At 41.8% G+C, this 26,991-nt stretch overlaps 1 protein-coding gene across 7 annotated transcripts; it reads right to left on the bottom strand.

The window, feature by feature from the left end:
- Nucleotides 1–1,920: 1,920 nt before the first annotated feature.
- On the bottom strand, nucleotides 1,921–26,185 carry LOC120554379 (sodium- and chloride-dependent GABA transporter 2-like). 7 transcript variants are annotated; one of them, XM_039793261.1, is made up of 15 exons: nucleotides 26,117–26,185; nucleotides 15,105–15,326; nucleotides 12,751–12,885; nucleotides 10,025–10,165; nucleotides 9,852–9,942; nucleotides 9,605–9,737; nucleotides 8,764–8,898; nucleotides 8,416–8,519; nucleotides 7,849–7,973; nucleotides 7,117–7,229; nucleotides 6,836–6,973; nucleotides 6,607–6,709; nucleotides 2,940–3,040; nucleotides 2,443–2,613; nucleotides 1,921–2,209 (listed from the first exon to the last, which is right to left on the bottom strand). In XM_039793261.1, the coding sequence occupies exons 2-15, from the start codon at nucleotides 15,316–15,318 to the stop codon at nucleotides 2,054–2,056; spliced, it is 1,860 nt and encodes a 619-aa protein (XP_039649195.1). In that variant the 5' UTR covers nucleotides 15,319–15,326; nucleotides 26,117–26,185; the 3' UTR covers nucleotides 1,921–2,053. The 7 variants fall into 7 exon arrangements, with proteins under 7 accessions (XP_039649195.1, XP_039649193.1, XP_039649198.1 ...); XM_039793259.1 differs by lacking the exon at nucleotides 26,117–26,185 and adding an exon at nucleotides 22,013–22,164; XM_039793264.1 differs by lacking the exon at nucleotides 26,117–26,185 and adding an exon at nucleotides 16,940–17,059.
- Between the last annotated feature and the right edge of the window lie 806 nt (nucleotides 26,186–26,991).

Below are 26,991 nucleotides of genomic sequence, written 5' to 3'. Positions count from 1 at the left end.
TCAGATGAAGGGAACGGCAATCAAAGTGCTTGTTCTTGTGATGGTTGAATGGCTGATGGTGTGTGTGTGTGCGTGTACTGTCCCTTTTTCCTCCACCTCCCCTTCATTTCCTCTCGTTCTCTCTCTTAGAAACCAGGTGTGTTCTTAGCATCCGTTACCATGGTGCCAAGGGAGAGAGCAACATCTCCTGGGCGACAGCTATAGCCTTCCACCACAGGTATACTCTGCTCTGGGGAACACACACACACACACACACACACACACACAGCTTCTCACCTTTTTGCAAAAAATGAACACAGTCAACACAAACTTTAGCTTTATCCACAATGTATGTATGTAAAAAAGAAAATGACACATACAAAAGTAACGCATTTTTACATACAAAGGCACATGTATACATCTGTAAACAAAGATAATACAACACTTGGATCTAGTTGAAGTAAATGATTGCCTTTCATAAGATAGCAGATGGGTTTTAAATTAATCTCAGAGGAGCATCCAAAAGATGAAACCTGATCCAGGTCTGAAGGAGAAACAGCTGTTTCAAGTTTGCAAAAAGGAACCTTTTATCTTCAAACATATTAAATACATCACGCTTACTCAGAAAATATTGCTCATCCTTCTGGTTTTAGAGATTTAAAGTTAGAGTTCTCCCAGTGAAGAGTACATTCTTTCACAACTGAAACCCCGGAGACACTGGAAAGTACATTTTAAAAGTCTGTAGTTTACGGTTAGTGATATATGAAAAATATTTTTTTATTAACAAGGCTGCAATTATTATAAACTACCCTTTTTAGGAAAGGTCTACACAGTTCCAATTGTCCTTCATTTTGATAAAACATAGCACTGTCTTCCTGAATCAGGTCAGTGAAAGAAAACAGAAATAATAAAAATAATTATAAAATAATTATAAAAAGAAAGAAAGAAAAGAAAACACGTTTCTACAAAACCAACTTGATTCTTCACATTCTGCATTTGTTCTTCTTCTGATGAATATAAACATCCCTACACTGCATAGAGGTCACTTCTTCATTTGCCACTTTAGATTTGCACTTCAAAGTTGCACTGCATGTTACAGTGAAATATACTGTAATGTCACACTGGAGTGCCAGAGGTATTTTCTTATTAAAAACCTACTTCAACATTTCACGTTAAATGTTTTGGGCTTAGAATAAAATAAATAAATAAATCAGTTTTGTCTACACAGCAGCGGCGACATTTCAATATTGTGTTAATACATGCTGATTCAGACACGATGATTGCATGTTTCTCAGCTTGATAAATGGTAGTTATTTTTGGTACAGTACAAAGACGTTCTAATGACGCCTTTTTATTTAGCAGAAACTGCACTAACAACAACTAAAAAATAACTAACAACTATCTTTCCTGCCTACTTTCTTTCAAACGATAGACGAGTATAATTGATGCAAACAGTTAACTGCACATTTCGATCATTTCGTTATTGATTAAGTGTAACCATGACATCAAGTTAAGCACTTGATATATTGGCAGTAAAAACGTGTGTTTTGCTAACGCAAATCTTGCTCTGGGTATAAGGCATGTTATGAACCATTCAAACTCCATGGTATGGCGATCGCAGAGGGTAAAGCGCATACAAAAACATTCGAGGCAAATCGCTGTATAAAACATGTCAGACTCATAGAGTCATCAGAGGATACCAGCACCCAAAACGGAACAACAAATATTCAGTGGAGAGTCAAAGCTGAGCATGCAGTGATCTCTCATAGAGAGTAGAGCGCCAACTCCTTCAGTAATGCTGGCAACAGCAGAGCCTTAGATGGCTTAAGGGGCTGTGATGAAATGGTGCACAAGTACAGTGATATCCAACTGCTACATAAAAGAAAAGCTATAGATTTGAAGCAGATAGGGTTAACAAGATTAGCCGGTAACAGATGGGGAGGTAATCTTTTGAACTGAAACAGGCCTCTGCCGCTCTAGAATCCTAAACAGCATTAAATCGAACCTTGACCCTCCCCTTCGCCACACCTAACTGCCTGCCCAGCATCCAGTGTTACGGCGCCATTGACCATCATCAGGTGATAGGACTCTGGATGAGGTCTGTGATCGGCTCCTTCTGCTTCTCGGTCAGGGGCAGTCCCGGGCTGTAGAGGAGCGCCGGGGTGCTGGCGGGAAAGTAGTGGAGGGCCTGTGATGAGGTTTCAGCAGGACTGCACAGATGTTGGAAGCGCTGGGGTGTGGGGGGGCAAAATATACAGTTAGTTGATTGTTTTAACCTCTACTCACCACTCTGAAGTCTTTTATTCGGCGTGTTACGTTTTAAAATCTCGCTTCCTTTTAATTATCTGAGGAAAATCCACATGGTACATGTGTAGATTTCTTTAACATCTCTGGGTTAACTAACACAGCAGCAGCAGCAGCAGCACACGGTGGTAAGTGCATTAAAGAGAGTGCTGGTATAACCTGTGGCAGGGTTCCCGGGGTGGTGGCCAGGGCGTAGATGGCCCAGATGGGAAGCAGGGAGACGGAGGAGAGTGTAAGGAGCCAGCCCAGCGCGGTGGCCCAGGCTGGAGCCACCAGGCCTTTACCCAGCTTCAATGGAGACCAACTCACCAGGGAAAACACAAAGGTAGCCTGTGGGCAGAAAGACGGAGGTCTGGGTCAGTTAGTCTTTGCGCATAAGAACCCAAATCAGTACAGCATGCGTTTGGACTGAGGTATATCAGGTTGACACAGTAACACCATCACAGTCCATCACAAGTTTTGGATGTCAGTTTTTATTTTTTTATTTTCAAACCGTTATGGCTTAGTGCAACATATTTAGACACATGGAAAGACCACATTTGTCATGCGAAGACTGATTGACAGGCACATGCGTTAATGTGTATATTATTACACAGCAAGCAAGACACAAAACAGTGTGACAACAGGTCAGCAGGGAGGGGGGGCGGGTCACTCACAGTGCACACGGCCGGGGTCAAATATTTCCAGCACAGCTTGAAGACAGGCAGGGGGCTGTAGCCGGTCATATCCCTGATGTTGGCACTGAAGCGCTCGGCTCCTGTGGCCAAAACAAGAACAACTTCACCACGAGTGGTTGTGGTTTGGTTTGACATCATGGTTTGGTTTACGACCGGCTTGTTGTTTTTGGTGGCAGTGGCTCACTCACTTGGAATACATATTGTTTGCCAGTATCCACCGCTATAGAGGGAAGTACTAGAAAAAAGGTCTTGAAATAACAAAAACCCATGGCTTTAAACGGACGTGTCGTTGTAGCAGTAGTGCCGCCAGAATCGGTGGTAGTCGTGGTACAATGAGAGTCGTGGATTTAACAGGAGACGTAAGCATGGTAGTAGCAGCAGTATGTAGGGTTTATGTTGTTCAACGCCCAAGTTAAAACAGGAAGTTGCTCTAAAAGATCTAACAGACATTTACTGAAGGTAATTTGTGTAATCATTTTAATTTTCACATTGGTTTCACTTAATAAAAAAAAAAAGAAGCATAAATTAGGATTCAATTATAGCATAATGAGTCTTGCCCTACTGGAATCTATTTAGGTGATAATGCTATGTCACCATATCTCAGCTATTTAATTGGCAAATTAAATGTTGTCACAACCTATATGAATGATGGTCAAAACTCCAAAAAAAAACCAAGACCCAGGTTGTAAGAAATATATACATTTCCTTAAAGGTCCCATGGCATTAAAAATGTCACTTTATGATGTTTTAACATTAATATGTGTTCCCCCAGCCTGTCTATGGTCCCCCAGTGGCTAGAAATGGTGATAGGTGTAAACCGAGCCCTGGGTATCCTGCTCTGCCTTTGAGAAAATGAAAGCTCAGATGGGCCGATCTGGAATCCACCTCCTTATGAGGTCATAAGGAGCAAGGTTACCTCCCCTTTCTCTGCTTTGCCCGCCCAGAGAATTTGGTCCACCCATGAGAGAGAGAGAGACATCATGGCTTTCAAACCAGCAAAGTGGCTGTTGGTCAAGGCCACACCCCCACCGTCCACCTTGCCCCCCCTCTCTCCTCCTCAATAGCAACAGACACAGAAATGGCACATCCTAAGGAAAGCTCATTGTGGGACTGGCTCTAGTGGCTGTAATTCTGCACCAAGGCTGAATTTCGGAAAAAGACTTCAGATACAGTATTAGGGGACCACTAAGGTCTATATAAAAGAGACTTCAGATACAGTATTAGACTTCAGATACAGTATTAGACTTCAGATACAGTATTAGACTTCAGATACAGTATTAGACTTCAGATACAGTATTAGACTTCAGATACAGCAATTAGGGGACCACTAAGGTCTATATAAAAGAGACTTCAGATACAGTATTAGGGGACCACTAAGGTCTATATAAAAGAGACTTCAGATACAGTATTAGGGGACCACTAAGGTCTATATAAAAGAGACTTCAGATACAGTATTAGGGGACCACTAAGGTCTATATAAAAGAGACTTCAGATACAGTATTAGGGGACCACTAAGGCCTATATAAAAGAGACTTCAGATACAGTATTAGGGGACCACTAAGGTCTATATAAAAGAGACTTCAGATACAGTATTAGGGGACCACTAAGGCCTATATAAAAGAGACTTCAGATACAGCATTAGGGGACCACTAAGGTCTATATAAAAGAGACTTCAGATACAGTATTAGGGGACCACTAAGGCCTATATAAAAGAGACTTCAGATACAGCATTAGGGGACCACTAAGGTCTATATAAAAGAGACTTCAGATACAGTATTAGGGGACCACTAAGGTCTATATAAAAGAGACTTCAGATACAGTATTAGGGGACCACTAAGGCCTATATAAAAGAGACTTCAGATACAGCATTAGGGAACCACTAAGGTCTAATAAAAGAGACTTCAGATACAGCATTAGGGGACCACTAAGGCCTATATAAAAGAGACTTCAGATACAGTATTAGGGGACCACTAAGGTCTATATAAAAGACTTCAGATACAGTATTAGTGGGACCACTAAGGCCTATATAAAAGAGACTTCAGATACAGTATTAGGGGACCACTAAGGCCTATATAAAAGAGACTTCAGATACAGTATTAGGGGACCACTAAGGCCTATATAAAAGAGACTTCAGATACAGCATTAGGGGACCACTAAGGCCTATATAAAAGAGACTTCAGATACAGTATTAGGGGACCACTAAGGCCTATATAAAAGACTTCAGATACAGTATTAGGGGACCACTAAGGCCTATATAAAAGAGACTTCAGATACAGTATTAGGGGACCACTAAGGTCTATATAAAAGAGACTTCAGATACAGTATTAGGGGACCACTAAGGTCTATATAAAAGCATCCAAAGAGCACCATGTCATGGGACCTGTAAAAAAGATTTCTATTAAACAATAACTGAACGCTATTACTATGTAATAGCACTCATCTCTCCTTCTACATATAGTAATGACTAACTGCAGTAGCAGCAGCTTTACGTTGATCTGACGAATATTCAGTTACAGAAATGTAGCTGTCCCTTTTCTAAAATAACCCAACCCGTGGAGCGAGTCATAGCCAGCAACAGAAGAGTGTTAGTGTATGTTTGAGTCCTTACAAAAAAAAAAAAAACACTGTACACTCCCAGCCATAAAAAGGTGCACTGGGGTCCTGACCGCTGTTACCCAGTCCACTAAAAACCCCTCTGCTAAACTGTGCTGCTCCACTCACCTCCTGCTGGGAGAGCCATAAAAACAGGCTTCCTTGGTATTCACACACACACACACACACACACACACACACACACACACACAATCTACTTGACCTTTTTGTTATCACCTGCGATGGCACTACTCTTTTTTTAACATGTCACAACTTTTCTGGCTCTTAATTCTTCACCAAATACAAGGTAATCGTTATTGTATTGTCGTGATGTATGTGCGGGGGCACATTCCACCCATCTCACTCTTAAACAAACATTGTTTTTTGTAAATGATCTAGAGCCCCCAGGTTTGGCTGGGATAGGGGCTCCCTGGGGCTGCCAGACTGAGACTGAGAGGCGACGGGGCCCGGGGGCTGATTTAGGGCCCAGAGGAGACAGACAGGGGCCTGGCTAGGAGCCAGTCTCCTTACAACAGTGGGTAGCTGCAGCCATGTTAATATACTGTCTACTGACTCCAACTGGAATGCAGAAGGGAGGGGAGGACGTGGACTGTGTGTGTTAATCAGATTTTAGGAACTACTTTCATTAGTGGAGTGATAAAGTGTTTAATTCTTGGCACTGCTCTTTCTTTATATTTTCCGTGTGTACTGACAGCAGTCAACCTAAGATTTATTTAGCCTACTGTCAGACTAATGAGCTCCGACAGAATTTCATTAAATTCAGACATGGAATGCGATGGTAGGATATTTCCGACATGTAAAATGTGTCTTTGATTAAAGGTAGAGGAGAGGAGAAGGTGGAGGGGAGATAGAAAAAATAAAACAATAAAAAAGATGAAAGGAAAGACTGAGAGGAGGAAAAGCAATGGAGAGACAGAAAGGAAACAAAAAGAGAAGGTGGGGAGGAGAGGAAGGAAGGAAATGAAAGGGGAGTATAGGAGAAGAATGAAAGAAAGAAAATGAAAATAAAGAAAAGAGGAGTTGAGATGTGTACCGTAGACCCAGCCGATGGCCAGAGACTGGAAGATGGAGAGAAGCAGCAGGCTGGCTCCACTGCAGGAGAAATGGTCATAGATCTGGAACACATACAGACCACCCTGCATCGGGGTGGCCACAAAAGAGAGAAAACTCCATTATTCTACATCATTAAAACCAATAGAGGATCACAGAGGATCACGTACACCTCACCTACCGTACATCCATCTCTGCTGAGTGGGACTTACCGGCGTGACCATGACCAGTCCGAGCAGGAAGCAGACGATGCAGACGAATAGCAGCAGCAGCTCCCTGCGGTGGCCTCGTCGGATCAGATGAGGGTACAGGTCGGTCACGGACGTCATCAGGGCCTCCAGACTCACAAACTGGGTGGCAGAGGGGAGACGGGGTCAGCGTGTGTGTGATGTTAGTTTAGCAGTTGACATAATACATCAATAACCATCGCAAGTGATTGATCAAAGTTGGTGTGTGTAGGTGTATGTGTGTGTGTGTGTGTGTGTGTCTCTACCTGTGTGTCCAGTCCCAACATGATGATCATGAGGAAGAAGCAGACGGCCCACAGTTGGGGTACAGGCATCATGGCGACAGCTCTCGGGTAGGCAATGAAGGCAAGGCCAGGTCCTGACAGGATGAACAAAGTAAATACATGTTATTGAAACAGGAGAAAGATTGGGTGTCACATACCTATGTGATGTGATGTATCATATTATATAAGAGGAAGAAAAGAAAGCAATAACTTGACTAAAAAACTATTTTCAGCTAAATTAGGCTATAAAGGGTGAAGTCTTTTGTAATCGTTTTTTTGGTAAAATAAAGAAAAATATAAATAGTATTATAAGGCCGGTGTTCCTTTTCCAACTGAAGGTGTAAATCTTTAAAAACAGGACACACTATATTTAATTTTACTATAAAAAAAAAAAAGGCAAAGTCATTTCCCAAAGCAACTGGGCTCTGTCATTTTTTTAGCACACATTAATCAAATAGGATTAAATACTGCATTTGAAAGGGACTATTTTCAGCCGTGGATTAATACAGATTAATAGTTTTTGGACAACAATGGAGCTCTGTGGCACAGAGGAATAAGCTATTTCAGGCTTTGGCTCACAGAGGATACCTGTTAGTAGTAGTACCTGTTGGTCTTTCAATGGGATTTGTTGACATTAAGAAACATTTAGAACATAGTTATTACTTATGGCACAGTGAAATTAATTCATTTCGGTTTTCCCCACTTCAGTTTCACCTGACTGGGCCACGGTGGCTATGTCCACGCCCTGCTCCTCAGCCATGAAGCCCAGCACCGAGAAGATGGCAAAGCCCGCCAGAAAACTGGTGGCGCTGTTAAGGAGGCACAGAAGGAAAGAGTCCCTGGGGGGGCCATACAAACAAAACACAATTGATTTAGCATTATAGCAAGACACAACTTCAAAAAGTACATGTAGACAAGTGGCCGTAACCGAATCCACAGAGATCTTAATCAGGGTCTTTGGCCTTGTATTGTGGAGCTCTGGCCTGTTACTGTAAATACAAGCTAAGAGTTAAGTGCTTTACTCTTTCTGTGTGTCTGTGTGTGTGTGTGTGTGTGAAGTCCTAGAGTGTGGGAAACATGGCAGCGAGGGCTTTTCTTTAAGGTGTGGCTGTATCATTGTGTTTTCTCTGTCCATTCCAGCCATTCCTTCTGGAAGCCCTCTGACCGGTGGGAGCTTACATCGTACATTTCAGTGAATATGGTTTGTCTGAAGTGGAGTGGAAGGAGACGCTGTGTGGCTACACTTGCTGCCGTGTGTTTGTGTGTGACAAAGGCGCTCACTTGTAGCAGTCGTTGTTGTATTTGTTGTAACTGCCGAGGGCCGTGAGACTTCCCAAACAGATTCCATATGAGAAAAATACCTGGGTACCTGCATCCATCCATACCTATAGAAAGAGAGGGAACTTGTGCATTAACACTGAGCTTTTATTAAAGCCAGAATAGAACAAAAAAAAAAAGTGGTAGTTAGACCCTATTCATTCTCAGTATCTAAGCTGTAAGATATGCAATAAAGTCAATTTTCGTTCACACAAATGACAAAATGTAATACACAAATAAATCTAACTCACTTCCTATATTGTCTAAAATGAGGCATGAATGTGTAGGAAAGCGTGTTTGTGTTTTTTGTACCTGTGGGTCTGCCAGGCGGGCAGAGTTAGGCTTGAGGTAGTAGATGATGCCCTGGGTCGCCCCAGGCAGGGTGGCACCGCGCACCAGCAGCACAAACAGCATGACATATGGGAAGGTGGCTGTCAGGTACACCACCTAGAATGTACACAGCATGCAGGGATGTGGTCAGGACAGCACAGAGACAGAGAAAACAGCAGGGACACAGCTGTGATGTCCTCAAACAGAGGTGAAATACTGAAAAGGAACCGTGGAAAGTTGGAGTCTTAAAACCTGTTGACAGATGGTGGCAGTGACACAACAAACAAATCCTACAAAATTGCTGCAGGGCCCAGGCCCTTATTTCATTTGCCAACCATATAAAAGAACAGAATTTATGTTTTGCTTCTAACTTTGCCAACACTCAGTCACACAGCTCTGTACCTAGAGCAAGACTACTTTTCTGGCCTTGTGCTCTCTGCGCTCAGAGGACTCAAATAAAAAGAGGATTAATCGAGAGCAGGGGGTTTCAAAGTCTGACACTGTGGGCCCCCCTCAGACAAACTTAAGAGAACTGTGCCCCATTACATCAGGTCAAATAAGCACCATATATAATATGCCGAATTAGCTATTAGCCATTCCTGTTTATAATGTAGTCATAGATGTACAGACAACTACCAATTAAAATGTGATGATGCTCAGTTAACCTCTGGGATATAAGGAGTGTCTTTTTTAACTGGCTTTATTAAGTTTTATACACAAACAATTATATATATAATGTCTGCGTGTTTAGATTTAACTGAGATATGAGTTTAAAAGGAGTACGGCAATCAGGCGTGATGATGGTGGTGTGTTTTCCGCTCACCTTTCCGGTGGACTTGACTCCCTTCCAGACACAGAAGTAACACACGAGCCAGATGACGGCGAGACACAGAGCAAGCTTCCAGCTGATTGGACCCAGCTCGTCTAAACTGCTGGAGAGACGAAGCACTTCCCGCCTACAACGCGCGCGCACACACACACACACACACACACACACACACACACACACACACACAGCTGTTAATGCATGAACGATACCACAAAAAAAGGTGACAAACCAAGGAACTCACTCCCAAAATTCTATGACAGGGGAGGTGGCGTTCTCAGGCAGGCTGCTCACATTGCCTGTCTGGTTGTGGCGGTCAAACAGGACACACGCCTCTGCAGGAGAACACATGGGAGGTTTTACACAGCGGCCTCAAAGTGCAATGACAGAAGCGTCTAACTTCCTGTCTCTACTGACCAGTGTTCCATGTGTTGTTACAGTGCGACCAGGGCAGCTCCGCCTCGAAGCTGTAGGTCAGGTAGAAGAGAGCCCAGGCCAGGATGACGATGTAGTACACACAGCCATGCAGGATCATCACCTGGCTGGCGTAGCCGAGGCCTGCAGAGACATAAGACGCAGACAGACCGATATATAAAAAGTGCGATGGTTTACACAAGCAGAACCTACCATTGGGTGATGTGCAGCAGGATTACAGACTGATACACGTACAGAGTTGCAGTTACACAAATAAATGAGCTTCAAAGCACTCAAGCACACACATTCTATTATCAGTTCCAAGTCACTTGAGTTTCATATGAGAGCATCCATTTATTGAGACACTCGACTCTCAGCCCACATCTAGTATATCTTCATTAAGGATGAATGATGGTCTTATGAGGCCTTGAGTGGGTTGGAAAGTGTGGGCTGTTTGCCTAGACAAATGGCTGTTTGTGGTGTCCTCTAATGAAATTCAGGCCTTTATCTAATGATGGCATATTAAAAGTGACGAAATACTTACAGAAGCATTTCTTTGTTTGTGGGTATACAAACAAATGTGCCCGAGTAAGTACTGCATATTGTTGACATAGTTGTCCCTGTGCTAAACACATGGCCTTCACACGACCAGCTGTCAACAAAATACTGGTAACCCTGTGTGCATGTGCAAATGTGCGAGTGTGTGTGCATCTGCAGGCCATATGGACCAAGGAGCAGAGGTAAACAGGGTAAAAAAAAAAAAAAAAAAAGGAATGCAATATGGAGCACACACATAATCTGTTTTCAATGTGGTGGTCCAGCTGGCACGCTACTGGCTGTAGCTGCACCTGCACGCCAAATGGACTTTGTGTTGTTTTCTGAACTTCATTAGTTCAGTTTTGTGCTTGAAATTTGCATAAATCTAAATTAAATAGAATGTCCTCCATGGATATTGACCCACCAATTAGTCATTCTGCTGCACATATGAATAAATACAGCCAGGAAAGTCCTGAGTCCTCTATAATGCCTTTACTGCATGGGCGGTCCAACTTGATATCCAGAGGAAAACTGTAAACAGTGTGCAGGTCTACTTAAAGAAGAAGTAAGCCTTTCCTTGATACTTCAATGCATTCCTACCATCCAGATGTGTAATTGTCTAAACCTGCTCTTCCATTCCTGACTTATACAGGATCACAATTTAAATAACTTCACACAGTGTTTAATTTCTCTTAAAAAGCACCACGCGGAAGGTTCTGTTTCACTGGTGTAATTGCGTGTTAAGGTAATGCTTAACTTTGTTTGGATAGCAGGATAGCATGAAAACAAGACATGCAACCTCAAGTGGGTTTTTATTGGCGTATTGGCAGGCAGGGAGCGCGTTGCCTTCTGCACTCTTGAATTGTTTTGATACACAAGCTGAGATTGAATATGAACTGTGCACGCATGCAGCTGGCAGGGCATGCCAAATAGTGGTCAGATTGTTAATATGGGTTTTGTATTGATGTGGACATAGGAATTCTTTGAATGCTTGCCGTAAGGAGAAAGATGGGCGGGGGGGGAGACAAGGGGAAGTATAGTAGAGAGTACAAGAAAGAGAAAATTAAAAAGACAGTGAGAACGAGTAATATAATGATAATAAATAATATAAGATAATAAAAGATAATATATAAGATAATAATAATATAATGGCTCTTATATAGTAGACGCATCCAAGGTGGCGCGTGCCATCGTGACGTCAAAATGACGTAATATCCTGCCGGTGCGCCCGATTTATAGCGCGCAAGCAGAGGTCGCAAAGTGGAAACAGGAGGCCTGAACGAGTTCGCCGACAACCGGATGCCAGGACTCTCAGAGTGAATGCAAGTCTGTCTTGTAAACGTACTGGGTTAAGATGAGCTCTTTTATGGTGAATGAAAGGCTTGATCCGACAAAGTGGGTCATCCAATCAAATCGAAGCATTGACGACAATGCTGCTGCCAGTTCTGCCGTATTTTATCTTTTTCTTCTTCTTCTAGTCCGTAGAAAGAGCAACGTCGGTAGCCTTTGCTAATTAGCGCCACCGCTGTTCAGGAGAAGACTGCAACTAGTGTCGCGATCACCAGCGCGGGTATAAATAGTCACGGCGATCCCATGACGTCACATTTGCACGCGCCAGCTGGGCTGCGTCTAGTATATAAGAGCCTTAAGTGATATTGGCCATGTTGCATCCATCCAATTAGATTCGGAGTGGGCAGCTAACCTGCATCTTATGAAACCGCACTTGATAATTATCTCGTGGGTCATAGGAGCAATATCATGGGATGAAGGTATGCGAGATAGGTCTCCCCCTGCATCAGGTTTGGAGGCTCAGAGTATACGTTTCCCCAGGGTGGAAGTAACGGGCGTCACTCCCTAATCCATGCTGTGCTGACCTTAGTGTATCCTACAAGGATACATCAATCCCTGCTGTGGCACGTACTAGTAGCCAATAATCGACTCCTATAAACTATAATGGCAGTTTTTTACACTTTATGGAAGAACATTAATTGATTACTTGAGAGAATAATCTGTAGATTAAATCAATATTTAAAAAAAAGAATTGTCCCTGCTGGAGCTGCTCCCCCCGCGACCCGACACCGGATAAGCGGACGAAGATGGATGGATGGACATTACAATATGCAATGCAACACAGCAACAAACCAAAGTGAAGCTTCAGATAGTCTACTGATGACATAATTAGATAAGCGTACCTCCAAATAATGGGCAGATAGTCCTCCAGGCGCTGACCCCTCCCATGCTGGTGTACTGTCCCAGTGAGGTCTCCAGGAGGAACAGGGGGATGCCGCACAGCACCAGGAACAACAGGTAGGGAACAAAGAACACACCTGGACACACACACACACACACACACACACACACACACACACACACACACACACACACACACACACACACACACACACACACACACACACACACACACACACACACACACACACACACACACACACACACACACTCTTGTGAGGACCTTCACTGACTCACTCAACCCAATATCTAACCCTGAAATCACTTTTGCACCAGTTTTAATTCTCAAGTAACAAAATTAACCCTTACACTGAAACTTCAATGATTTTAATATTAAAGGAAGATGCCGACTTATTGGGACTTCAGCTTATTCACCGTATCCCCCAGAGTTAGATAAGTCCATACATACCCTTCACATCTCCATGTTTTCATAACTCTGTCTGACGCACCCACCGCTAGCCGTTTACCTCCCAGCATCTGTGCTAAGCTAGGCCAGCGGTGGGTGCGTCAGACAGAGTTATGAAAACACGGAGATAAGAAGGGTATGTATGGACTTCTCTAACTCTGGGGGATACGGTGAATAAGCTAACGGAGTGTCTATTTGCACCCCCGGTATGAATAGCCTCGGCCACACAGCTGAGCTATTCACACCAACCACACGCAGAAACTGGCATATATTAGGAAAGTTTTGTCTCTAAAGTTTATAACAATTGAATTTCTAGCGGAAAATGGATACTACAGTTCGGCTAGTACTTATATGTAAACAGTTTTTTTTGTATACAGTATGGTTACTAGGGTTAGGCATCGTTTGGATAGTAACGATTCTGATTCCAATTCCGATTCTTCCTTTCGATTCCAGTTCTTATCGATTCCGATTATTTGTGTGGTGGAGTTGAAACGGGTCACATGCTTATTTCACAAATAAGAGGAAAGTTTTATTTTGATTCAAAGGTGGGTTGCAGTTTGACGGGGCTTTTTCAATGTAAAATAAAGCCACGCTAGAGCACCACTTACTGTGCTCCATGGCTGCAACACAACAAGCGCCTGGCCGCTACGGAAACCATAACTTGCCATGTTAAATTTGGAACCCATGATCAGATTTGAAACCAAATCCTCCAAACGATTCCAATAAAGAAACGATTCCGATGGAATCGTAATTTTTGAAACGATTCCAAGGAGGAATCGGTTCTCGATGCCCAACCCTAATGGTTACCGAGCAACCACGGCTTGAAGACACCAAGTGGTAAACAGTTATCCATCATTCTGTAAGAACTGGTAGGTGAGTGGTTAGAACACTGAGTTTTGGTCTAGGAGTCGGGAGTTCGATTCCCTGGTGAGCTGATTTTTTTTTCCCTTTTGGATTAGATAATTTGCATGCAATTGCGCAAATCAGGGCCAGCGAACGCGACATTTTTTTTGCAGGTTGGTAGGGGAAGACTCATGAATATGCCTGCTCTGGTTGGGTTGGTTAGGTTTAGGCAACAGGAGTGGGATTGGTTTTAGTTAGGGTAAGAATGTCAGGGCGATAATATTCCAAAAAGGTGTAATACATGAGTAGTATGGATAACTGTGTGTAAATATATGCCAAGGTACTGTAAATGCACAGTGGTACAAATAGCATACATTGATATTTGTACCAGATGGGGTATTAATAGAACACATTGCTGTGTGCACCGGGGTATGAATAGCATTCATTTCTAATGTCACCAGGGTACGAATAGCATACACTGCTAATTGTACCAGGGGTGAAAATAGCCTCACCCATAAGCTAAAGTCCCAATAAGTCGGCATGTTCCTTTAAAGTGGCTATATGTAACTTTTCAGTTTGTGTTGATGTGGCTGCTTCGGCCGAAATCTGTGTTCTGAAATAGCTTTCTTTTCACTGTTAGTCTCGTTTGCTGTTACGGGTCATTTATGATCATCAGATGAAAAATTACAGTTTCAGAAACATTTCAAAGTTACATATAGTAACTTTAACTCTAAATAAAAATCCTGGTCACCAATCTGACCCGATAAAATAGTAAAAATCAGTGTAACGGACACATTTTGGAGAACTTCTATGATATCATAGGTGTAAAAATACAAAATACACATATCCCCAGCTCTAACAAACACCTTGCAAATGGGATCCCTAGTTTTAGATGATAGGAAAGAGGGAAGAAAAAAAAAAGAGAGGAAAAGACAAGGGCAAATGACAGACTGATAGCCAAGAGACGGGGAAAGAGAGAGAGACAAAGACAGTGACAACTTTTAAGCTGAAACGTCCTCTCTTCTCCCCATATCCCACATGCTGTACCTCCTCCGTTCTTGTAGCAGAGGTAAGGAAACCTCCAGACGTTGCCCAGGCCGATGATCTGCCCCGCCACGGCCAGGAGGAACTCAGCCTTGTTAGCCCACTGTCCCCTAGCATGCAGGCCGTCTTTGGTTCCTTCTTTCCCATTGGGGAGGCACCTTTGGTAGCACTTATTCAGCAGCGGGTCTCCTTGCTGTGAAGGCAGCTGGTCGGCCATCACTGGTTCTGGCAGAGACACAAACACACCCCTTAAGAAAAACACAAGTCATTAGGAAAACAGTTGGGAAGAGGAGGACAAATGTCTACAGGAAAATACCTGCAGTGTGTAAACAAATTTAATCCCTCTAGCAAAACTTGACATATTGTGAAGTTATTCAAAAAAGGAGCACAGAGCAGGGTTCACTCACATCGTCGCAAGACGGGATTATACAGCTAGAATTTGGGTGTATTTTCTGACTGTTGGTTTGGCTGCCTCACTTATCTCAAGGACGGACTTATGTGGGTGTGTGTCCTTTATCTGTACTCCGCAGCACACTCAAGGACCAGATGATTTCCACTTGTGCATCTGGCGGGGGACTATTTCTCTCACAACACTATTTTATACTGCAAAAATACAAATCTTTGTTCTATAGACATTTTTTTTATTTATTTTTTTTAACAGCATGTCATAGTAGGAACAACACAGGTGGATTTAATAACAATAATGAAAGCTGCATTACACTTAGACAAGGCCCTGGTACCGCACATGCTGGCTCACTGGAATAGCTTACAAAATGGAACTGAGCCTTCATTAATGCTATCAATTTCACCTGCGCCTTTCCTCCTATCTATCTATCTATCTATCTATCTATCTATCTATCTATCTATCTATCTATCAATCTATCCATCTATCCATCCTAACCCAAGTACCTCAAATAACCTAAAACATATAAATATAAATATTTACAATATCCAATTGAAGTCATGTTTTTTAGTATAAGTCATTGTAGGATTTTGAGTATTTTTGTCTCCTGTTACAACAAAAACTCCATATTTCAGAGAGGTTTTATAGGGACCTTATGTTGTAATCCAATTAATTAGTCGGTTGATAATGCTCTTTTCACACTTATAATTCCCTCATTTCATCTGATATTATTTGGGGTTGTTATGGTGTATTTAGAATAAAACAGTCACGTTTTTGGCGTGCTTTGTCAATATACGTTATTTCCATTCTTTCAAATTCATATATGTCCATTATAGAAGCAAGGGTTGTTGCATCTTGAAATTCTTAAATTTTGTTTGTGGTGTTTTGAACGTTTCGTAACCTTACACATTTGCGTTTCTTCCTAGGGCGGCGAAGACATGACCCGCTCTACTCTGCCTCTGATTGGCTAGTCCTCGTTGGCCTCTTGGTTTGGATTGGTTAGGATAAACTGATCGGAGGCAGAGTAGGGCGGGACATGCCTTCGCCATCCTAAGAAACGCAAATTCGCGTCCCGTTATCTCGTTCTCTCCACCGTTGTCCCCTGCACGTGCAGATGCGACTACATTATGCTGATACAGCGACCAAAAGCCGCATTTTATAAGCCACCTGACCCGCCAATGAACAATAAAATAGCATAGCGGGATAAATGGTAGCGACACATGTGCTAATCTACAGGTCATCCCTCTCTACGTTGTAGGTGAACACAACATGTAACACTTTCACGAGAACGCCACGCTATCTTTGCGGAATTAAACAAGAGAGGCGTGGTGAAGTCTCTATAATAAAAACGGTGAAACAGTACATTCATCTTCGCTTGGTGTGTCGTATGAATGGAGACGTTGTAGAGAAATCGACATTACCTTTGGTTTCCTACCTCTGCGTTTCCTGTAGTTCTCAATCTCTACACTGCGATCACCCCCGTCCGGGTGGAAAAATGGTTTGTTCCGGTCAGGGGAGCACTGTGATGGGCTGCTGGCATGGCTGCTGGCCGGTGCAGCCGCAGCGCCTAAATCCAAATTTATAGAGGGACTATGATTCCGTCTATAGGTCTAGCCTGGCGCGTGGATGCTCTGATATTTACAGAATATATTAGTGACCGATATTATTAATGAGATCTTCTGCATGGCTACGAATGATATAGCCTAATGATAAAATAAAATATCATTATTTCAACATTTATATTAGTACAATGTACGGTATATGGCTGGAAACAAGAAGTAAAAGATTGTAATTCCTTTATTTAAAATTCTTATCCTGCTGCTACTCAACTCAGATTGTGATGTCATCATGCAAAGGACACACTTTCCCCACCCCTTCCCTACCACACCCCTATAATGTATTTTTCTTATGGACACATTAGAATTTAATTTGTCTTTGCTTATAGACATTTTTCCTGATGTGTCTGTATATGTATTGATATTTCTGTAAATAAATGTGCTATGTTTAACCCGCTCTAAAATAACTAGGTTGGATTTCTCTTCATCCATATAGGCCATTGCTTGAACTTCAGAAACACCAGCCTTCAGGTCCATATTGTCCATATTGTTGTCCTGTTCATGGTCTCGGCGTCTTAACCATTTAGGCCACCTCAAGCAGCTCTCAGCACATTTATTGGGCTGTGTCATTGCCTGTGCTCATTCAGCTGAGCATTTATTGCCACAATAAAAAAAAGTTCAGGCTCCAGCTAGCAATCTGCTCCAAGGACTTCATTCAGAGAATGACATTCCCCTGCATTGACACATTAGGTTATATTAGTATAGTCTTACATTGCCAGACCTATCTCCATAGTACTGTGTCAGCGATGGAGCACGGTCTGGCTACACCACCTATCTATTCTGGGATAGGAGAAAAAACGCTTTGGCTGGTTTGTATTTCTTTAAACCAATCACAACCGCCCTGAGTAGCACTAAGCCCTGATAACAGTGATAGCAAGAGGGGAGGGACATCCGGCACAAGCTTTATCCCAGCAATGTACATCCGTTGAACCAGACTAGTAGGTGTATAAATCACATGCAAAAATGATCATTATACACTTGTGGAGCTGTGAACAAATGCATAAGTGTGTTTTAGCGAGGAGAATGACCAGTTTTAAACTTTTTAAAAGCCAAAAATTATCTAACGACGATTACTTTGATTACAGGGGGTAATTTATTCCCTGGATACATATATTCTACATTACATGTAATCATGTAACATCCAATTCAAGATCAGCCTTTATGTAGATGACATAATATTACCAATAAGTACCTTCAAATTTCAAGGAAAAGCTGCTTTTACTCGAAAAAGACTTGGTTTGATACAGCATGAACAGTACATCAGGGTGCTGTTTCTCTTGATTACGATACATTACAGGTCTTCAGTAATAACAACTGAGGCAGGGAGTATTACTGCCAATTACATTTCTCCCAGGAAAGATTTGTCTTCAGACAAACAAAGAAACTTGTTTTTGAAAATAGATTTTTTTTAAATTTCAAATTCTGACTTACAGGCTAATGACTAGATATCATTCAACCACCTTTAGCAAAGCCACTGATTACATAAAAGCCTGTATACCTACACTTAAAACAATCTCTCAACACACCCACAACCACACATATACATGTACATACCTAACAAAGCACCGGTGCAAATAATAGCGTTTCGGCAGAACTCTATATCCTACATTTCTGGGTGCATATCCAAGTCTCCATAATTGGAGAAGTGATAACTTTCGGAATGATAACCAACTTCATTATAAACCTGTATTAAAATTACTTCTTACTGTGAAAAGTAAGAATCGCAGAAAATCCACAATGATACCTTGTAACACGTACATCAATCAAGCTTAAGATTTACGGAGTTCTTAAAATGACTGTAATTTATATAATTATATACAAATAATAAAAATGAAATAAAATATGTTCCTTAAATTTGTTACAATTTACTTTTGCCCTCATTAGTGGATAACCCCGCCCCCCCAAAATAAAAAATCTAACCTTGAGGTCAAGAGTCAGGAAGTGGTAAAATGTCTGCAATCATATACAATGCACAAATTCCTCAACTACACTTCTACAACGAATTCCAGTCACACACACGGTTGCATGTCCTCTCTCCAAATGCAGACTCTGCTTTGCTGCCCAGGGGCTAAATAAAATCCCAGCGTTAAGGGCCCTTCAATACAGTCACCATTGTTCTGTCCTGTAGCCCCTGTAAATGTGGTGCCACAGTGTGTAACTCAGACCAGGCATAGCCGTACACAATTTGTGCATGCTTTATGGCGGCTTTTATTGGTGTCTGGCATCCAGGGCAAGAGCAGTGGGCCACTGATATACAGTGGTATGCATTGTCAAACTATTCCAGCCTGTGTCTATCAAAACACAGAGTTAGTAAGCAAGAAAATGCCTTTTAATTGTGTCATGTTGCAGGAAGGGTGTTGAAGTACTCAAATTACAGTCACCCTCCCCATCGCCAATGTTGGTAAGTTGGGGATTGGTTAAAGAGATCATCTGACAAGCGGAAGGTCTCTGGTTCACTGCGTCGTCCAACAGTGATGTCTCTTGACCGCAGGAAGGATACCCAACACCTGCCTGCTAATTCATTGTAAGCCAAACTGGGTACCTGCCACATGTCTAAGGTGACAGAGCTATACAGACACACCTCTGATCTAGGGTCACTGCGGACATCCCTTGTAGCGCTAAAAATGCTGCTTCAATCACTTGTGTTATTTGAATAGAAAGCCTAATCATAACAAGAGCTATGTGTGGCACAAAGGATAGTAAGTGTGTAAAGACAGCACGACAGGTTTCCACTGGTAATATTTTGTAATGTTTTCGTTGATGATCAGATGAAGAATCCATGTACTTAATGAAATGGCGATGCAGATGAACTTTGACAGCTTAACAAAGGGTTTAACGAGTTTAATTGAGTGAAATAATGATAATGTGTTACTTGACAGACTTCCTTTTTTACCCCCTTCAGGGAGTTTAGAGGTCAGGGTCATTACAGTGCAGCTACCCTGCAGCTGACTTGCTCAAAAGCACCTCAACAGCGCAAATGTTTGACAACAGAAGGCCATATATTTGATTATAGTCTGCCAACTATCAGACCAAAAAGGTGAATGTAGTTCAATATTTGGAGGATAATTCTATTGTTTTATAGCCTGGTTGACACCAGACCCTCTGGTGTCAGGTTCATTTACAGCCCATTTCCAAAGGGACCGATGCACCAACGGACGCCGCTCAAATGCCTCTGGGCGCAATTGGATAGTCCTTCAACCAATCAGACCAACGTCACCCTTGTGACGTAGCATCAAAGGGTTGCTGCGCTTCGGTGGCCATCATGTTGAATGTAAACAAAAAGCTGCTTGCTGTCACTGCGCTATCGTCATCATGTAAAGCCCGCCTCAACGGTTGATTGGTGCCACGATTTGGAGAAAAAAATGGAAATGGGCTTGAATGGGCTCTTGGCCAGACTGACTTGCAGAGCAAGAAGTTCGTCAGGGTTTTCCCAGGCTAATTATTTTATGCTGTCAGACAAGACAAATTAACCTGCTTCTTCAAACTTTAAATAAAAGTTGTCTTCTTGCCTCGTTTGAACCCTTTGAAAGAGGAGGTCCTGATGTGGTCAACATCAGACCTCTAACTCCTTACCTCCTTCCCATACTCTACTTCCCATGTCCTAACTAGGTAAACATTCCTGTGGCTTAACCCCCTTCCTCTTCAACCTATGTGAAAAACATACCTTGTAAAAGAGGAGTTTTTTAAATGTAACCTCTGGCCTTATGTCCACACTGTACAGGGCTCCCCTGAGGCTTGTGGTAGGCCAGATATTTGGTGCTGATAATCTTTCCTGGAGATTTTATGGGAATGTTTTGAGGGGCAATTCCCTACATGATTCTTTTAACCACAGTGGGTAGTCCCGTGATGTGGCAGTGCTGCTTTCAGATATTTGCGGGACTTTATTGGAAATTTAAGGTCATTTATCCAAATCTCAGTATGCTGGTTTGTTATTTTTTTTGTCTTAATTCTTTCCCTGATGCGTTTCTGGTCATCATTAATGGTCACCTGAAAATATCTAAATTTAGAGATTTAGCATAAAGACTGGAAGCAGTAAAACACAGCTAGCTTTGCTCTGTCCAAAGCGAAAAAACTAAATCCGACCAACACCTCTAAAGCTCACAAATTAATAACAAGTTATATCGCATTTCTTTCAGCTGTACAAAAATTAAAATGTAAAAGGTAATTTCCTTTGGACAGAGCCAGGCTAGCTCATCTAACTCACGGCAAGAAAGGGAATAAGCACATTTCCCACATGCTGAACTATTCCTTTTAATATTTTGGCTAACTCATTCTCAAACCCATCAATGATATAAAAGGGCGCAAAACCTACAGGACAGAACATTGTATCATTCTTGAGAACTTCTGAAACTAAAAACAAACAAAATACACAATAAATGTGATTCATAACAACAGTCAATCAGTCTGGCTCCTGTCTGCATGCTAAATTCATCCCTTTAAATCCCCCTTATGGATCCAGATTTTAGTGGTTTCATTAGTAGCATATCATAAGCAAGAAACCAACTGCTTGTAATCACAATACATAAAGTAGGCTACCTATGTGGCATCTTTACTCCAGACCAAAAGTAAAATACATTGCTGTTTAGGAAACCTACAAATAGAGCTTGTATTGATTGCATGTACCAAATAAGTTTGATAGCTATTCTGAAAATATAGATGCGTCCGCTTGAATTGATACTAGTTGGATTTGAAGATCTTGCTTCCTGGGATGGCGATTTAATCAGTCTTAGAGTTTAAAATGAGCCGCCACTTGTTTCTAGGCAACGATGCAAAAAGTTGTTAGGATCACACATTAGAGTTACAAAAGTTAGTTTTAGATAAAATCATGCACAAAGAAATATATTTTGAGAATTTGAGACTCACTACGAGGCCTGTCCTTATGCTGAACTTACCTCTGTTTATGTGGATGTGGATTCTCACTAAGCCTTCAATGTAGCGCCTTAATGAGATGGATTAATTAAGACCCTGTTCGTCCGGATGATTTTACAGCAAAGTGAGTACACCCTGCTTCTCCCTCGCCCATCCAGCCTTTGCCTGTGATGAAATGGGCTCCCAGGGAAATCTAGGCAAGCTAAACAAACCCGGATTCCTGTTGCTCATTGAGCTTGACGCTAAGGGCTAAGGAATCATGGGACACTTCGATTCACTTTAAATGTAGCATTAACCCTTCAGCAACATGAACAGTGGTAATTGTGGGTCAACTGAATAATGTTTGCCAGTGTGACAGCTAAACTTAGCACTGCTGTAACAATGATACATTATATTTTACAATATATTGCACAGGACAGCAGTGTATCAGGCGGTGCATGTATGATTTTGAAAAAGGAGTACAAAAGTAAGTGTGGAAGTTAAGCCTCCAGTTAGCAAGTCAGCTGTACAGGGATTAAACCATCTAATGTGGTTGTGGCTCCCAGACCTTCACACTCTGGGCTGAGGTTGCCCCAGGGAGGAATGTAGCACTGGATTAGCTCAAAACATCAAATAATAAGCACCCCCCCCCTTCCCTTCTGCCACCACTGACTGCAAAAACGAAATGGAAAGTTAAAGATATGAAGAAAGCTCTGCGGGAATCTAACTTTGAAGGCAAGCTGATGGAAGCTGGACGGAAGCTGCAATTGTGAAGTGACTAGTACCCCACATAGCTCCATTGTTGTGCACATAACAACGTTGTGTGGTACCTGCAAGGTAATTATATCATTACAGGCCATCGCATCAATTATAAACTGGTTTGGTTATTTTATTATTGTGTTCTGTGCTGACTGGCAGCTCTCACAGGCGAGGTTTTGCATTCCATAGCCAGTCGTTTCATACGCTTGGATGCCAGGAGACTTAATTGAGGTTAAGCACCTCGGTCAAGGGGCTCCAAGGGCCACACTGTTCCACTGGGGGTTTGGGAAGGGGCCCCTTGATTCTTTGACCTGCCAGGTTACAGAAAAACATGGCGTGTTGCATGGTAAGTGGTCAGACGGGGACATTTGGAAATAAAAACGCACGTCCTCTCTCATGTACATGTTGTACTGTAGGGGGGTATTTTAACAACCTGAGGAGGAGCTTACTTTCTATAGTGACACACATTAATTAAAGAGTTTTTAAAGCCTGATTCTGACATTTATTGGCGTCAACATTTGAATGATTAGGCCAAAACCACAAATCAAAATGAAGGAATTTTTTTTCCCGGTTTTTTTTCCTTTCCTTTTTTTTCCACCCCTTTTCCCTTTTTTTTGGTACAGACATTTGAGGAACATATATTTAAACAACTAAATTAATATAGAAAATGGGGAAAAAGAAAAATTGGTGTGTGCATTGGAAAAGAGCATTATTCGGTATTTAGTTAACTAGAGCCTGGGGATATATTTTACCAGTCCAAAAATTTCTCTGTATTATGAGGTTAGATTGCACACTTGTGAAAAGGATAGAACTAACTGCACACAAGGTCCACACAAGGTAGCATAAAACATTGACAGACAATTTCTAGCTGTTGTTTATTAACAGTTTTATGAATTGTGTCTTTAAATACATGACTGAGGCCTCAGAATGCTCACAATGACAATGCTAACACGCTGTTTACATTCTTAGTTTAGCCTGTTAGCATGCTAACATTGACCACTCATAGCATATGAACCAAAGAATATGGCTGAGAGTGTCTTTTGCACAGTCAGCTAAATTCAGATGTTACTCTGCCAAGAGGCTGTCCATGCAAAACTAGGGCCCAAGGGCCTGTATATCATGGTAATGTGCTGCTGTCTGGCCTTCAGAGAGGAAACCTGTCATTTCTGTACAGCAACATACCAGGGAGGGGAGGGGATTGACAGGTTTAAAAGAATGAAAAGAAGTTCAGAGCTACACATCACATACCATAGTCTCTTTTTTTAAGACATCCACATTAGCCTGTGGTTGGTCCTCTGTCATGACTGTCTGACTATTGTGGTATGTTGATGATCCCCCTACAGCTTTAAAAGCTCAACACATACCGGGTTGCGCTCATGTAAACACAGGTTTGCAACATTTCTGTGGGTCTACAGCTTAGTGTAGCAAAAAACAGGGCACGTAAATATTGGAATCCAGTAGAATTGCTACAGTATTCGTCAAGTGCTTCCTGTAATGTAACTTACTACTCAAGTGTGGAAAAAGTTTCCTGACCCTGGATTAGTGGCTCTATTGGCAGTACAGGCAGTCCTAAAATATATAAATCAGCTTGATTGATGAAGCAAGTGTTGAAGATCTACCTGTCAGCCAATGCTTCCTAAAAAACATTATGGCTTCTCAAGCTGGCGTGCGATGTGCAGCTCCTGTGTATGTGATTGTACTAGGCCTGTATCTGATTCATATGTAGATAGTCCATCTGGTTTTTGCTGTGATATGAATGAGTGCAGGCCAGAATGCTGAATCACAAGCACAATGATAAAAGCTATAGTAGATAGCATCTTTAACTCACACGTTTCCAATGCAGAGGCAACATACTATTTCCATAATGGTAAAATGACACAATACATTTTCGGATACAGCCTATATTAGCTAATTAGTACACAGCTATGGTTCATAAACACACCATAGCATCAGGTTCCTACTTGTCCCATAGACAGTGGAATTACGAGGATCTTGGCAACTGTTCAGTGCAGTTGGGGGAAAACTGGGCCCATATTACTGCTTTCAGTTATTCTATGAAATCCTCCTGCCAACAACCCATCAAAAGGGGCACATTGCTACCTTTCAAGCCAAAATCCCACCATACAGTGATGACAGAAAAGTGCCTTTGCCAAATCCAAGTAGCTGCCTCAGCACTGTGGTCGGATCAGAAGAAAGGGTTGGAAACATCTGTGGTGCTCTTTGGCAGGCGTTTTCAAAGTTCATGCAGCTAAATAGGGACCACAAATAAAACACACATGCGAATGACATCACTCTGTAGTAGCACAGAGAGGTGAAGCAGGTCTGTAGGTGATGGGTACACTTAATGACACATGAAAATGTTCAACATTGATAGAAACAAGACAACTTCTCTAATACAAAGGTTTATTTCAAGACACAGTCGGCTTCAGTTCATGGCCAAAGCCGTGCTTAACGTCTGGGGGACAGATTGGGGCTTATCCTGTAGACCACCAGCCAAAATAAGTTGTTTGTCACAGTATGTACTCCCTGACTACACTCTAGTTAATGTTTGCATTCATTAACCCAGTGTCTACAGCGCATGGTGAAGGATCCAAATTCCAGAGAGCCAGGCATTATCATCCGATAAAAATAAGCCCTACCATAAACCCTGTTCTGATGTGTGAAATCCATCAATTACACGATGTAACTGTATCACATTACTGTTGTTGACCATCTCCTACAAAACATTTTGCTGTGTCATCCAGGTATGGGCTGGAGAGCGGAGCACAAGGAAGTCATACAGTCATATAGTAGTGACTCACTGCTGAAGGTACAGGTCAACGAACCTGCTTAACACATCAAGTTTACCAGTAAATAAAATACTTTTTTTTAGGAGCGAGTTGTTCTTTTTACCGGGTGTGATTCATGACTCACTGCTACTTTTACTAGTAAATGAATACAAGTAAATGATTTGAAGACTTCTTCCACCACTGACCATCAACTTGTATATATTATATTGTGAAATTATAATACATCATATTATATTACATGACAAACAGAGGTCCGCAAACATGACACGCGGCATTGTAGAAACGCAATATTTCCTTTACTTGTTTTAAAAGTCGTTGCATTTCCGTCACAAATTTAAACGTTATACTTAAATACAGACACGCACACCTGCATACACACAATATCTTGCATCTAGCAATGCAAATTTGATACTGTAGTCCTGCCAGGTGTCGGTGCAGGAGCAGAAATATAATACACACACGTCACGTGGGAGGAGAAGATAAGCTTCCAACATTCAGGTGTGGCAGGTTTTTTGTTGGTTTTGTTTTTTTGATTCCGAGCCAATTTTGACAGTCAATGAAACACATAATAACATAATAAACATAATGTTTCTCGCTTACCTTTGGGGCTTGCAGCCTCCAGGTAACACTTCAGCTTGTGTCCTGTCCTGAAGGAGGAATCAACTGACGTACACTGAGAACATCCCAGGTGTATTGGATAAAGGAGGAGCCAAGCTTTACATGTAACAATCACATTACTGTCGTTGACAACAAGTATTTTACATTTTGTCGACAAAACTTACGCCCTTGGGGAACAGGTATGCAGGTGGGGGCGGAGATGGTGAGGTGATGGGGAATGTCCGGAACAAATACTGCAGATAGTTAGTATATGGCAAGGGAAGAGAGCAGTTACTACTGTATATTATATGAAAGGCTTTATGAGACAAATACACTTCTTGATCACATAGCAACAGCATGTCATCTTGCAGCCTGCCCATTAGACATAGTCAGAATGAGTCAGCAAGTTATGTAGCCTCACCAGGTGATATTTCAGTGAAGTAAAAGTATATTTATTATATTTAATAACTGATATACCTGTATAAAAATGTGACCTACAGTACCTGTAGGAGAGAATGTTTGACATGGGGGAGCTATAAAATATTATATTACATTTCTATTTAAGCTTGACAAAAGAGATACGACATGGGTTTGTCAGGGTTTCATGGACTTTATGTCAGGTTTTCATGGACTTTATGTCAGGTTTTCATGGACTTTCACTTTGTTTTCATCATCTCTGTCTTCACCTGTTTAGTTAATTAGGTCAGTGTCTTCACCTGTTGGGTTAATTAGTTCAGTGTCTTTACCTGTGTCTATTTTCGTTAATTATCTTCACCTGTTCTGTTCTCATCACAATCTGTGTATTTAAGTTCCTGTTTCTCACTCCTGAGTTGTCGGTCAATGTTTGAGTATTTCACTCACTGTTTCGAGTTTGGATC

Source organism: Perca fluviatilis, chromosome 24, assembly GCF_010015445.1.
Source record: "Perca fluviatilis chromosome 24, GENO_Pfluv_1.0, whole genome shotgun sequence".
Classification (NCBI taxonomy): Eukaryota; Metazoa; Chordata; class Actinopteri; order Perciformes; family Percidae; genus Perca; species Perca fluviatilis.
Note: the sequence above shows the minus strand (reverse complement) of the source record. Positions and strands in the feature narration are given on the sequence as shown.